Genomic DNA, 15,354 nt, shown 5'->3' with positions numbered 1-15,354 from the left:
GTCCTTGTTCGTGAGACGAAGGGATTCCGGTTGTGTGACGTCTCCCGAACGGCTAAAGAGGAACCCCACAAAACAACATTTTTTTTTTTTTTTTTTAAACAGCGTTGTATATTTTACACTCAGCTATGATACATGACCATTGCAATTTACTTTTAATAATGGACAGTATGTGCACTAATTATGGAGACATTCTAATAGGATTATAATATTTGTGCATTTATTAGGGTCCCTGCCCTGTAGACCTAGTGTAAATGGGGCATACACACAGGGCCGGCGCTACCATTAAGGCGGACTAGGCAGCCGCCTAGGGCGCCCCTTAGGAAGGGGCGCCGCCAGGAGCGCCGGCCCCCCTAATGCTGCAGCCGCCCGAGCGCTCTGCAGAGAGCCTCAGGCAGCTGCAGCTTCGCCCGGGCTGGTGCGTCCATGAGGGCGCACCGCCCGGGCGCAGCATGAAGAGAGGAGCTGACAGGAGGGAAGCGCTCAGCGCTCCCTCCTGTCACTCCCTCACTGTAGCGTGGCCAGCCCTGTATGATCCGCCGGTACAGGGAGCATTTGTCTCCTGTACCCGGACGGACTAACAGGAAGTGAACACTGAGTGTTCACTTCCTTTTAGTCCGGCCGGGTACAGGAAACAAATGCTCCCTGTACCCGCGGACAGTACAGAGCTCGGCCACGCTACAACATAGGTAGGGGAGGGGGGGGGGGGAATAAAGGGAGGGGAGAGAAATAAATGGAGAGGGAGGGGGGGGGGGAAATAAATGGAGAGGGAGGGAGGGGGGGAAATAAATGGAGAGGGAGGGGGGGGAATAAATGGAGAGGGAGGGAGGGGGGGGAAATAAATGGAGAGAGAGTGGGGGGGAGGAGAAATAAATGGAGAGGGAGGGAGGGGGGAAACAAATGGAGAGGGAGGGGGGAGAAATAAATGGAGAGGGAGGGGGGGGGAATAAATGGACAGGGAGAATAAATGGACAGGGAGGGGGGGAATAAATGGACAGGGAGAATAAATGGACAGGGAGGGGGGGGAATAAATGGACAGGGGGGAATAAATGGACAGGGAGGGGGGGAATAAATGGACAGGGAGGGGGGGGATAAGTGGACAGGGAGGGAGGGGAAGGGTGGACAGGGAGGGGGGGATACATGGACAGGGAGGGTGGGGGAATAAATGGACAGGCAGGGTGGGGGAATAAATTGAAAGGGAGGGGAAATAAATTGACAAGGTGGGGGGAAGTAATTGACAGGGAGTGGAATTGACGGGGTTAGGAGGGGGAATGAGAGTGGGGAGGGGAGAAGAGAGTGACAAGGGAGGGGGGAGAAGAGAGGGACACGCAGGGGAGAAGAGAGTGACAAGGGAGGGGGGAGAAGAGAGGGACAAGAGGGTGGAGAAGAGAGGGACAAGAGGGTGGAGAAGAGAGGGACAAGGGGGGAGAAGAGAGGGACAAGGGGGGGAGAGAAGAGAGGGACAAGGGGGGGAGAGAAGAGAGGGACAAGGGGGGGAGAGAAGAGAGGGACAAGGGGGGAGAGAGAAGAGAGTGACGAGGGAGGGAGAGGGGGAGAAGAGAGTGACAAGGGAGGAGGGAGAGATCGACGTCCATCACACACACACAATGCACCCCTTGCACACAGAAAAACACACAATGCATTACACACACAGACACACACACACAAGCAATTCAACCCTTACATACAATGCATCCCTTACACACACAGAAACACACAATGCATTCCTTACACACACTCAATGCACCCCTTACAGACGCACACACTGCATCCCGTACATACACAGAAACACACATTGCAGCCCTTACACATACAAACACAGATTCACACAATGCATTCCTTACACACATATCAGGACATCCCCTACTCCTGTGAACAAACTATTTGGTGGAACATGAAGGTGGACCCTGGGGCCCAGACCATGAGCTGTGTAAAGGGCCTTTAAAAAAATGGAGCTGCTTTCCGTTCTCCCAGAACACAAACAGCCTCCAGAGAGCCTGTTATACACTAGACGAGTGGAGCCAGACTGCAGCTAGAGCCCATCACCATCCTCATCTGATTGTAAGTAGGCAATCTAGTATATTATTCGTGGCACTAATCTCTAATTTACCTCACATTAAAGGGACACTTTAGTCCCCAGAACCACTGCAGCTTAATGTAGTGGTTCTGGTGTCTATAGCCTGTCCCTGCAGGCCTTTTAATGTAAACACGGCGGCACTGCAGCACTTGCGTTAGTTAACATGGGGCATTGTGATGTCATATGGGGGGGGGGGGGGGGCGGCAAACTTTACTTTTGCCTAGGGCGGCAAAAATCCTTGCACCGGCCCTGCATACACACGCATGTAGGATGAGAATATAGGAATAAAGGAATGCTATTATAAATGGATGGGGTGATATATAGAAAATTGTGCAAGAAGGAGGATTGTGAAATTAATGATGTGTTTATAGATATGATGCCCTTTCAATGATTTCAGTATGAAGTAAGAGGAGTTTTAGAGAGATTGAAGAGACAAGGAAAGTTAATGGACAAATTAATAGTGACTCTTAGCTAAGATGGGAAGTAAATGCAAACATTTGTCCATGTCTTTTAAAATGCTTACAAGCATGCTGGAAGAAGTGTCAGTTTTTTTGTTAGTTCAGAGTAGAGAAATAATGTATTCATGCCTTATCCTTGCATTCAAGCACAGATAATCCTTGCAAGTATATATGCTTTTCCAAATTGTTGTTTTATGTGCTTCTATACTAGAAGCAAGTAATAGCATATTTGAGACATTAGGTGGGTCAAAAAGGCAAAGAGAATATCAAAAATGCTACAGGCTTGGTAAGTTAAAGTAAACAGTTACTTGTGGTATCTTTGCATTTTTTACAAAGACCTTCTGGGTTAACATGATGACTTTCTCATCAGCACTTTCACCTTTTTCCCTATCTTACTCTTCATCTCTTCAAGAGCTTGTAGCATCTTCATCTCCAAGGATCTGAGCCACTGGTAATGAGTCACAGTACAAATATGGTGGTCTTTTGAAGATCATTTTGATCCTGTCAGGAATCTTACCTTATGTGGAGTCCGGTATGCAGAGATATACGCTCACCTTGCAAATAAACACAGACCAAGGACATTTTAAAGTTCCACTAGGAGGTGTTGGAATGTTACAGTTCCAATAGGAGGTGGGGGAAGGAACAAAGCCAAAGACTATCAGTGTCATTAGGGAGAGGATATATATAGATAAAAGGGAAGGTATCTAGAAAAGGCATTGTTGGACACATTCTGAAAAAAAGCTATATGTATGTATTTTAATGGCCATATAATGCAGCTTTTTACCACTAGGAAGTAGAAAACAAGGAAAAAAGGCAAATTAGCAATGAATTCATATAAATACCTGGTTTTATGGCATTTCATTTTCTGGCAATATTTTTTATATTTTATTTTGGTTTTGGTTTTCTTTATAACTAACAGGGTAAGTTATAACTAACTTAACTTAAGTAAGAATTCAGAATTAATATGGTCAGAGTAACCAAACTGAAATTATAGCTGACTTGGAGAATTGTTTTCAGTTTGACTATTCTGACTTCAGTAAATAACGATGTAAGTAGTTTTTCTGTGTTCACTATGCCATTTCCAGCCCTGCCTCACAAATATGGGTAAATTCTCCAGAAAATTTGAAATAATTTATCTATTTCTCTTTGCTGCAGTGAAACTAAAAATCACGAGTCAAAGGAAACATTTTGCAGATGGCCAACCCAGACCTAGTTTCATTCTTCATGCAGACCGGGATGCTGTAGTGTCACCGAGAAATCTCAGCTCACAAGGTATATATGCATCACTCAAATTGAGTTCAGGCTGCTTAGTCTAATTCTAAGGAAATGTGGTCTAGAGCTAGGAAATGTGATGAACACTTCCATTAATTCAAATATGTTCCTAACTATTATCCATGGCAGCATCATTATGTCCAGAGCAGGACAGCAAATACTGTAGTTAAAGTGTCAAGATACACTAATATGCCCAACACGCAGAACTTAAGTAAAAATAAAGAAAACCCTAAGGCGTATTACCAGGCCTTAGAAAAGTACAAGACAGGCTGAGGTCAGGAATACAGAGTATATGTAAACGGTAGGTAAGCCAAAGGTCAAGGAATACAGAAGTCAGAATAGTCAGGAGACAAGCCAAAGTTCAAGAATACAGAGATCAGAATAGTCCGTAAGAAAGCCAAGGTCAAAATATACAAGAAACAATACCAGAAATGCACTCTCGGATAACCAGAATGAAAACCACGACAGGGAACACCGGAGGGGGCTTCCAGAAGTCTCATCAGGAGAAGATGGAGTTAAAAAAAATGGTAGGACCACTTCCTGAAGAATGTAAATTTAGAGACCACTTTGGGCATAAAGTCTTTCCTGGGTTTCAAGACCACTCTGTCGGGAAATATAAATGTATGGCAGTCATCACTTGAGAAGGCCTGATACTGAGGCCTTTCTCCAGACCTGTCTGAAGGAATTCCAACACCCCTAAGTGAGAGGAATGTAAAAATATATATACTAAGATTACTTAGTATTAGTAAATTCTGCCCCTACTTGCTATATCGCAAGTAGGGGCATGTCTAGTAAACATTTTCAAAGTTTGGGTATTATGGATTTTTATTTGGCCTTTTTTGGGGCTGAAAAAAGATTAGAGAAAAAGAAGACCTCAAATGGTAAGTTTGTTTTATTTACAGGTATTTAGTTTTATTGTTCCCCCCTCACTATTTTTAGGGTGAGGGGGGTAGGAAGGAATTAAGTATTTGTGGGTGGGAGGGGGTGACTAGGTGATTGGTGACCCCTAGACACCTGGGGGGGGTACATTTAGCCCCCAACCGCCGCCCTTCAGTGGGGGTCAGGGGGCGAGGACAGTAGGTCCACCCCCTCATTTTCATTTAGGGCCCCCACCCACCAGTCATGGGTGGGGGCCGGGGAAAGGACAATAGATCCTTATTGTAATTTAGGGCCCCCCCTCGTCGCTCATGGGTCCGGGCAGGGGGGGAGGTCAATAGGTCCCCCCTCCATTTCACATGGGTCGGGGCTGGGGGAGGGAACAAAAGGTCCCCCCATTTTCATTTAGGGCCCCCACCCGCAACTCATGGGTGGGGGCCGGGGGACACACTAGGGGCTTTTTTTAGGGGACTGTTTATTAGACATGCCCCTACTTGCATTCGGGAGATTTTGTACAAATCTATCATTTATCAATGCCTGCATGGTGACTGAATAAATAAACTGAGTGCATTCGCAAAATATCTTTCACATGCTTTTTGCTAGTTGGGAATGGATATGTCACAGCCCACGACTTGTATCATGGACTGTGACATTGTAGTTGTACTCTGCCTGTCTCTTCACTCCCTTTGATCAAGAGAGGAAAAAGATCATTGTGTTCCAGATTACTAAGTGTAAAAAATTAAAATATTTGTTCAGTTTAACCCTCTCACTGCTGATCACAGTGCTGATACCAAATATAAGTGCCCCTGAAATAGCCCCATGTTTGATACCACTGGCATCGCAACCAGTGAATTGTGATAATTGTGAGCCAGGAAATGATTTTAGGATGACAAACATTTCTGAATAGCCAGGAAATGATTTAGGTAAGACTGCTTTGTAAGGAATCAAATCAAATTTTACGTTGTGTGAATGCAACACTAGGTATAACTAGGGACTTTTAGCTTTTTTGCAGGAAAAGATGGTATACTAGATCCACCAGGCTACCCTTATTCTGTGGGGACAGACAGCAAAATTATATGTGATCTCCTTTTCCCATTAATGAATAAGGGAAACTACCTATAGCTAGATCATTTTTATACTAGCATAGAATTATTCCAAAATGTATTTTACTTTGATACCCCAACCTGTGGCACAGAGTGGAAGAACCGGAAAAGGATTCCTCCAGAAGCTGACTGCTGACAAAAACCACCAAGGCACCATAACTGGAGGTGCTGGCCTTTCTACACCTATTGTCCTCCCCCCACCCCCGTGTTAACCCAATTTTTGGCAGGTGGGGGCCCTAAATAGTAATGGAGAATATACCTATTGTGCCCTTCAGTCCTTACCCATTGGTGGTGGGTCCCTAATTAATAATGGGGGTCGCCACGGGTGAACTTATTGACCTCCCAGCCCTCACGACAGGTGAAGACTAATAATAAATATTGTTTCCCCCCCCCCCCCCCAGTGAGTAGGGGAAACTAAGTTCCTAGTCAGACCCACCCCAGTGACTAGTGGTCCCCAAGCCTCTAGTCTCCCCCCCAATAAAAAAAAAAATACCCTGCCTACCCACCTCACTCTAATTATAGTGATGGGGTGCAATAAACTAAATACCTGTAAAATAAAAAAAAATACCTGCCATTAGATGTCTTCTTTTTTCTTCCATCTTTTTTGGCCCCAAATAAAATATAGTCCATCTTCACCCGACAGGTGCTGCACACAGACTGTGCTTACAGGGCGGAGGAAGCCTTATAAAAGCTTTCCCACGCCGTACAAGTTATCAACTAAATGGCTGCAAGATGTAGCCGTGGCCCACGAGACAGATCGGAATAATGTCTGAATTCTGGCCTGAAATGAATTAACAAAGTAATGAAGTTTGTTTTGGCTGGAAAAAAATTACAGTGGCACCCAAATCTAGTATCTGGTTATAAGTCAGAGTGATTTTTATCACTAGGCCTTATTTGATAAGCTGCTTGAGAGACAACACAACACTTACAATGTATGTTAGAGTATATGATTGCTTAGTCTGTAGAGGTTGAACTGCATGATTTGGTGTACACTGTACAGGTGTCACACAGTAGTAGCAGTGATTACATCTGATATACTAGTATCTTTGTTAGGGAAACAACAAAGACCATTAAATCAGTTGTTAAGCGTTATTTACACTTTTATAAATTTACCTATTTACACCCCCCACCCCCCATGGCTTTCATGCGGACAACAGATCTTGTTACTTCCTGTTTTGTTTGGCACAGTGGCGCTAAACTCAAGAGGCAGTCAATTGCTCAGAGCACCTGTCTTATAAAGATGTCTCATGAGCTGCATTAGAAAGTCTATGATTGAACAGCCACTGAGTTTGGGTTGGGGAATAAGGGGAGGGCTTACAAAGGCAGCAGACAAGAAAATTGCATCTATTGGAATCTGTTTTAGATATGCCACAAATGTAAAAATGTATAATTAAATGCATGCATATGATCTTTCCAGCTAATTGTGTGTTTTTTTTCATTTCTATATCTAAAGGACTATCTTCTGTGACTGAGCAACGGTACTTATCTGGTACTACTCCAAAGTTATTCTCTTCCGCAGCTTACCAGAAATATCAAGAACAGAGGTAAGCACAGACGACAAAATATATGGTCTTCAAAGCTTTAATTTTGTTTATTTAGAAAAATCACATTGATATCAAGTCTTTTGAGCTACATCCCAGGAATGGTAGATTCTTCATATGAACACCCCTAGGTTTATTCACTAAACCCAGAATTGTAATGAATTCAAATTAAATTGGCAAAATTAACTTTAAAGTCGCCAAGTGACCATAGCAGAAGTTTTACCAAATCAACTATTGTTGCCCAAATTTTGCTATTTGGATTTCAGTCTGTTACAGTCTGGGGGTTAATAAATAACCCATCAATCCAACTTAAAATATGCCAGTAATGTGCCATATTTTCTTCTTTTAAAGAATATAGTGTGTCATTAGTGATGAAAACGTCTCTCTCGCCAAAAATAAACTATCTAATCTACTCTAGCTCTCAGAGTCAGAAGAATCTCTTTATATTTTTAATGAGAGTTTTGTTTTTCTCAAAATACATATACATGTACGTGTAAGTGGTAGCACACATCAGAACACCACCTCTTATTTTTTTGTTCTGGAGAACCCCCTTAGCCAACATTCTCAGTCTAACCCTCCTCAACTTAAGAGTAACCTGATTTATCTTCAACTCCAGTGACTGTTCAGTTAATATCCATTCTCAACTCTCATCCATCCCTACCTTCTCCTGTCCCTCTATGGCTATCTCCTAATATAATGCTACCCTCACATATGCTTTGGACTCTGTAACCCTGTTCCAAACATACACATTACGGAGGATATACCTCCAACAGTGGCACACTAAGTCGACCCGCTACCTGCAGAGATACTCCAGTTCAGTTGAACTCTGCTGGATGAAGTATTGCAACTTGTCAGACTTTTTCCATATTAAATTAATCTTGCGTTCATACAGCACAGCCTTCACCATAAACTGTCATACTTTTTCTTCAACTCTTTTCCCTGCTGTGGCCACGCCCCAAGGGAAACTTTTAGCCAATAGCTTTTCATGCTATTTTATTGACAAGATTAAACAGTTAAGAAAATCATTTTTCCCACTTCACTTCTTTTCCTCTCAATCGCACTTTAATTGCAGTCCGTACCTTTCCTACCTTCCTGGTTACTGAACCGGAGGTGGCTGTGCTTCTCCTTTCCTCTTTCCCCAACACTTGTCCACCTAATTCCATCCCATTTTATCAGATGTCTCTCCCCCTATCTTGTATCATAATGCATATCTTCAACTGTTCTCTTTCTTCTGGCATTGTCCCTGTTCCCCTTAAACATGCTACTGTTGTAGCATGTCAACCCGTTTTCCTTTTCCAACTATTGTCCTATAACCCTGCACCATTTCTCAATGTATCTGGAACAACTTGCTTTAACCCGTCTTGCTTGCTTTCTCAATTCAAACTTTCTCCTCAACCCTCTTCAATCGGGCCTCCGACCCCCCCCCCCCCCCCCTCTACTCTACTGAGACCTCACTGATTAAATCTAAAATGACTAGATCTGACTAAATCCTAAGGCCACAATTGTGTATGGTTATGTAAACTTTATATTTGCTATGCGCCACTAGTGGTTTACACACTTGACGTTTGGGGGACGTGCTCATACTTGTGTGTGGAGAGTGTTCGGGGCTCAAACCTATTATGTTTTAATTAATTTTCCCCTTGGAATACTTCAAGGAAAATCTGTCACAGGACACATCACATCTCACTACATGGGAAGCCCACAAGAGTGTTATCAGAGGAGCTTTTATTTCCCAAAGTTCGACACTTAAGAAGTCTAAGGAGAGTACCATGTGTGATCAGACTAAAAAAAAAAAAATAGGGAACCTAACTTAGACTCACAAACTGTCACAAGACGGGTCTCTTTTAAGGGATTTAACAGAGGCTCGGAGCAAACAATCAATTATACTGCAGGTATCTTACAGCAGGGCACCTCGGTGTACCAAATCATACTTTTATGCAGAAAGCAACAAAACACGGAAAACTGCTGGCAAGAATGATTAATAAAAAGAAAAAAATGCTCCACAACATAGTAAGTACGAATCCAAAATACCACATACCAAATGTGTCACCTTCCAGATCAGATAGTCACATCTGTGAAGCAATAGTACTCTGAATTATACGTCATATTCCCACGCTCATGCCCAATGACAATACAGAAAAACGCATTGTTCCCACCTCTCCAAATATGTAGGCACAAATGTCCCGGCAGACATAGTGGAGGTCTTTTAGGAAAAACTGGCTTTTGCGATTAGGAGCTCCAAGGCAGGGAAAAGTCCCAGCCCCGATGACTTACTCCTTAAGTATTCTAAACACTTTGCAACCACTTTATACCCAAAGTTTCTAGTGGCTTTCAATTCCATCACGGAGGGACATATGATTCCCCACACAAATGGCAAAAGTCATACTGCCAAAAGAGGGCCAGGACTTTGAGCAAGCTAAGCTCTCCTTGCTAAAATGTGGTCTCCGTTATTTGCAAGAATTTTGGCGGCCAGGTTGGGGCCACTTCTGCATGGGCTGTTTTCCCCTGATCAGTTGGAATTCATCCCATACAGGGAGGCGAGGGACAACACCATATGTGCCCTGCCATTGGTCTATCAGACACAGCGCTCCTCGAGAAGCCCTTTCCTCCTCTCCACTGATGTGGAAAAGGCTTTTGATAAAGTGTGTTGGTACTACTTTTTTTGCAGTTCTAAAACATATGGGACTGAGACAACTCATGCAACAGTGGATTCAGTTCCTATATACCACCCCCACTACATGCGTATATATTAGTGGGGCATACACGGATTTGTTCCCTATGCATAACAGTTTTCTTCCATCTCTGATTGGATGTCCTTCCACTTTCCGAAACTCAATCTCTCTAAAACTGAACAACTTATTTTTCTTCTTCATAATACTGATCCTCCTCTTTTGTTGTCATGTTAGGAAGAAGTGCTGCCCTGATACAGCAATATCCATTTAAGTGCAGGAACCCAATATGCAGAAAAAAATTATAAACACAAAAGAATGAACAAATAAGTACAAATAAGTATATTATGAAACAAAAAAATGACACAAGGTAACCAAACAATTTACAGTAATAATACAATGCCAATACAAAAATACAGTATACCTAGGTCTAGCACGGGAGGTGCAGGCAGAGTATCAGGTACAGTCTTGTAGGTTAAATGGAGTACGCTGGGCAAGACCGGGCAGGCACCATGAGAGACACAGGGCTCAGGTCCAGAGCCGCAGGATATACATCTTGTGCCAAAAGGATGCAAGGCTAGAATCACGGGATGCCTGGCCACAGGATGCAAGACCAGAGTCACAGGATACAGGACCAAAGTCACAGAATAACAAGACCAGAGACACAGGACCAGAGGATGCATTGTCAGAGTCACAGGAAACAAGGCCACAGGATGCAAGACCAGAGTCACAGGATACAGGACCAAAGTCACGGAATACAAGACCAGAGGATGCAGGGTCAGAGGACACAGGATACAAGACCAGAGGACACAGGAACAAGAAACCAATGATCTGACCCAGAGGGAATGCTGAGGCCAGACTATAAAGGTGCATAACAAGGGCCAGTTGATGTGCTTAATATTCATAAAAGTAAGGAATAGCACCAAACAGGGAGAGTGGTGATCAATAGTACTGCACAAAGGAATATCACCTAAGGAGTGAACCGGGAACCGTGACAATGGTACACACATCAGACCTACTTGCAAGCTTACTATCTTGTGTTATCTTTGTTGCTAGCCTCACTTTTACACCTCATGTTTAGTCTGTTGTCAATCCTGACGATTCCACCTTAAAAAAACATTGTCCATATCCGGCCATTTCTTACCCTAGATGCTGCTAAGGAGCTTGTGTATGCTCTAGTAATTTCTCACATTGATTACTGTAATTATCTCCTACCTGGTCTTCTCAGAAACAATACTGTCTCTCTAAAGTTGTAATGAATGCTGTTGCCAGGCTGATTTTTCTCTCCTGTCTTTCCTCTCACACCTTGCCCCTCTGTCAATCCTTATTTTGGCTTCTTGTACGTATAGAAGTCAATTCAAAATACTAACCCTTACCTATAAAGCTCTAAAGAACTCTAGCCATTACATTGCTTCACTAATGTGTAGGTACGCATTTTCTCGCTCTCTTTGCTCTGCCTTTGACCTTCTCCTGTTTGCTGATCGCTCCCTTACTGCTAACTCGCATGTGCAACGCTCCGTTCCTTTGGAACAGTCTGCCTACACCCATCAGACTCTCCCTTAGTCGCCAATCGTCCAGTCCCTCAAAACCTACCTTTTCAGAAAAGCTTATGGCCTCCCAGAGTAACTTCTATTTCACAAACCTATCTTTTGCTCTCTTAAAGGGCCACACTCCATTTTGTAATTGTTTCATTTATTACACTTCCTGCTTTATAATATTGTAAAGTGCCGTGAAATAAGTAGGTGCTAAATAAATGCCAATGATAATAATAATAATCATTCCTCCTCATTTTTCATCTCCAGACCCCAAAAGCACTTACTACAATGGTGTATGTGTGAAGACTGTGTACTCTTTTTTGAAAAATTTTACAAAAAGTTAAGCTTTGAATAGACAATGGCTTTTATATAAGTGCTACAACCCCCCACCCAGTTTGTTTAGCTTAGTGGAGCTAAACTCAAGAGGCAGACAGTTGCTCAGAGCACCTGCCTAACAAAAACTTCTCATTGACCTGCATTAGAAAGTCTGGTTTGGGCAAGGAGGAGAGGGCTTGGAAAGGCAGCGGATCGCAGTAAACAACCTTTTTTAAATCTGTTTTTGGATATGCCACCAATTAAAAAATACACAATTAATTGTATGCATGTTTTCTGTGATTTTTATATTTTTTTATATTCTGTATGTTAATAATTATTTGCCCTATATGTTGTATTTATGCAGCTTTTTTTATGGTAGCGTAGTGAGCCTATGAGTAAATAGATTTAAGGCACAAGTCTGTGTTAAGAGTTTATTTTTATATCATGCAGTAATGGCATTTATGTATATTTAATGTATTAAATATACACAGACACGTGTGGCACTTGAAAAAGGTGAGTAAAATCACCTCTTATCTTGCTGACAGAGGGGTTGGGGACCTCCATGGCACTATTAGAACTATACACGTTACACTAAAACACTATAGTGTTTTTATATTCACTTTGAATTTTCCTGGCAATTTGTCTGAGGGACAAAGACTTTCATCTAGAGTTTACTATCTGCAATATCTTTTTCCAGATTACCTGTTGTTCATGATGATTCTGCAGATATGACAGCAGGTTTAAGGCTAAAGAGAGAGTCAGGAGAGACTGAGAATATAAATTTGGAGGCTGCTCTTAGGAAATACAGATTAAATTTAAAATCTCCAAAAGGACACAAAACAGATGATGTATCATCAAAGAGTAAGTGTGGTATTTATTCTATTCCTTTTGAAGTAGAGATAACAGCTGAATCAACTTAAGGACCAAATATTTACCTTTTTATCCACACATTTAAATGTTTATCTCTGTGTCCTTTTCTCCCTTTTTCCTTATCATCCTGTTGTACCTATTCCTTTAACCATATCACAGAATTCTGAGGTGCCTCTTGCACTGGACAGTGCAGTTATTAAAAATCTAAACAAAACATATTCAGATTTGACAACAACATGTGAATAAATGAAGAGGTTAATGGCAGAGTTAGGTTATGCAGGATGTTTATGTTTACAGCAGGCTTCCTCAAACTCCAACCCTCCAGATGTTGCTGAACTACAACTCCCATGATTCCATGAATAAAAAAGATAGGCTGAGAATCATGGGAGTTGTAGTTCACCTACATCTGGAGGGCCAGAGTTTGGGGAAGCCTGGTTTAGAGGATTAGAAACTTGAGGGGGGTTACAGTTGTGGTATAAGGGGTGTTTAGTATTATTGGGTTTATGGTTGAAGTGAGGTTAAATTTAAGTACCGTGTTGGTGTACATGGTGTGTTCAGTTTTTAAGAGAAATTAAACCAAGGATTAAGGTGAAGAGCTTTGTTTCATGTTTAGAATTTGAGGACTTAAAGGAACATTATAGTCACCAAAACTGCTTGTGTGTATAGATCATGACTCTTAAATTGCACTGCTCAATTCACTGCCATTTAGGAGTTAAATCGATTTTGTTTCCGTTTATGCTGCCCTAGCCACACCTCCCCTGACTGTGACTGACAGCCTGCATGAAAACAAAATGGTTTAATTTGAAAGGTAGGCAGACAATGTAATAGAGCAGCAGGAAATGCTAGCAGAATGCTTGGTTGTATAGGGAGAGGTATTAGCAGTAGAAAGAGGGAAGTGCTCATGCCATTGTACAGAACACTGGTGAGACCTCACTTGGAGTATTGTACACAGTACTGGAGACCGTATCTTCAGAAGGATATTGATACCTTAGAGAGAGTTCAGAGAAGGGCTACTAAACTGGTTCATGGATTGCAGGATAAAACTTACCAGGAAAGGTTAAAGGATCTTAACATGTATAGCTTGGAGGAAAGACGAGACAGGTGAGATATGATAGTAACATTTAAATACATAAACGGAATCAACACAGTAAAGGAGGAGACTATATTTAAAAGAAGAAAAACTACCAGTAGAAGTACAGATCAGGGTGTTGCAGTGGATGTGATCTATTTGGACTTTGCCAAGGCATTTGATACAGTTCCACACAGAAGATTAGTGTTCAAACTCAAGGAAATCGGTCTAGATAAAAATGCTTGTTCTTGGGTAGAACATTGGCTTAAAAACAGAGTACAAAGAGTTGTCGTTAATGGTAAATTTTCAAGCTGGACAGAGGTGGCAAGTGGTGTCCCTCAGGGGTCTGTTCTGGGACCCCTTCTATTTAACATGTTTATAAATGATCTTGAAGACAGTATTGAAAGTCATGTTTCAGTGTTTGCAGATGACACAAAACTTTGTAAAATAATACAATGTGAGCAAGATATTACTTTGCTGCAGATGGATTTAGATAGACTGGAGGACTGGGCACTCAAATGGCAGATTAAATGTAATGTTGAAAAATGCAAAGTTATGCACTTCGGCGTAAAGAATATACAAGCAACGTATACCCTTAATGGAAGCGAATTAGGGATAACAACACACGAAAAGGACTTGGGAATTGTTATAGACAACAAACTATGCAACAATGTGCAATGTCAATCATCAGTGGTCAAGGCCAGTAAGTTATTGTCATGCATGAAAAAGGGCATTCATTCTCGGGACGAGAATATCATTTTGCCTCTTTATAAATCACTGGTAAGACCACACATTGAATATGCTGTGCAATTTTGGGCACCTGTTCTAAAGAAGGATATTATGGCACTAGAAAAAGTGCAGAGGCGGGCTACAAAATTAATAAAAGGAATGGAACATATCAGCTATGAAGAAAGGTTAACAAATTTAAACCTATTTAGTTTAGAAAAACGTCGCCTGAGAGGGGATATGATAACATTATACAAATATATTCGAGGCCAATACAAACCATTGTGTGGAAATCTATTCACAAACCGGACTTTACATAGGACACGAGGTCATGCGTTTAGACTAGAAGAAAGAAGATTTCGTCTAAGGCAAAGGAAAGGTTTTTTTACTGTAAGAACAATCTGGATGTGGAATTCTCTGCCTGAAGAAGTGGTTTTATCAGAGTCCATACAGATGTTCAAACAGCTACTAGATGCATACTTGCAAAAACAGAATATCCAAGGATATAATCTTTCAATGTAGGGTAATAACTGCTTGATCCAAGGATAAATCTGACTGCCATTCTGGGGTCAAGAAGGTATTTTTTCCTAGCTTGTTGCAAAATTGGAAGTGATTCAAACTGGGTTTTTTTTTTTTTTATATCCTTTTTTTGAATCAACAGCAAAAAACAAATGTGAGGAAGGCTGAACTTGATGGACGCAAGTCTCTTTTCAGCTATGTAACTATGTAACTATGTAACTATGTACCACAACAAGAGGACATAGTCTTAAATTAGAGGGACAAAGGTTTAAAAATAATATCAGGAAGTATTACTTTACTGAGAGGGTAGTGGATGCATGGAATAGC

At 41.8% G+C, this 15,354-nt stretch overlaps 2 protein-coding genes across 2 annotated transcripts in view; both read left to right on the top strand.

The window, feature by feature from the left end:
- The window catches only part of LOC134568392 (dimethylaniline monooxygenase [N-oxide-forming] 2-like), a 489,265-nt gene that overhangs the window by 130,708 nt on the left and 343,203 nt on the right, over positions 1–15,354 (top strand). The gene's annotated exons all lie outside the window — the stretch shown is intronic.
- Positions 1–15,354, top strand: part of CFAP92 (cilia and flagella associated protein 92 (putative)) — a 219,034-nt gene that overhangs the window by 33,095 nt on the left and 170,585 nt on the right. The window contains exons 5-7 of the mRNA XM_063426966.1: positions 3,688–3,804; positions 7,237–7,327; positions 12,541–12,704. Of these exons, the coding sequence (XP_063283036.1) occupies positions 3,688–3,804; positions 7,237–7,327; positions 12,541–12,704 (372 nt within the window). The remainder of the gene's footprint in view (positions 1–3,687; positions 3,805–7,236; positions 7,328–12,540; positions 12,705–15,354) is intronic.

The sequence above is a fragment of the Pelobates fuscus genome, chromosome 7, assembly GCF_036172605.1.
Source record: "Pelobates fuscus isolate aPelFus1 chromosome 7, aPelFus1.pri, whole genome shotgun sequence".
Taxonomy (NCBI): Eukaryota; Metazoa; Chordata; class Amphibia; order Anura; family Pelobatidae; genus Pelobates; species Pelobates fuscus.
Note: the sequence above shows the minus strand (reverse complement) of the source record. Positions and strands in the feature narration are given on the sequence as shown.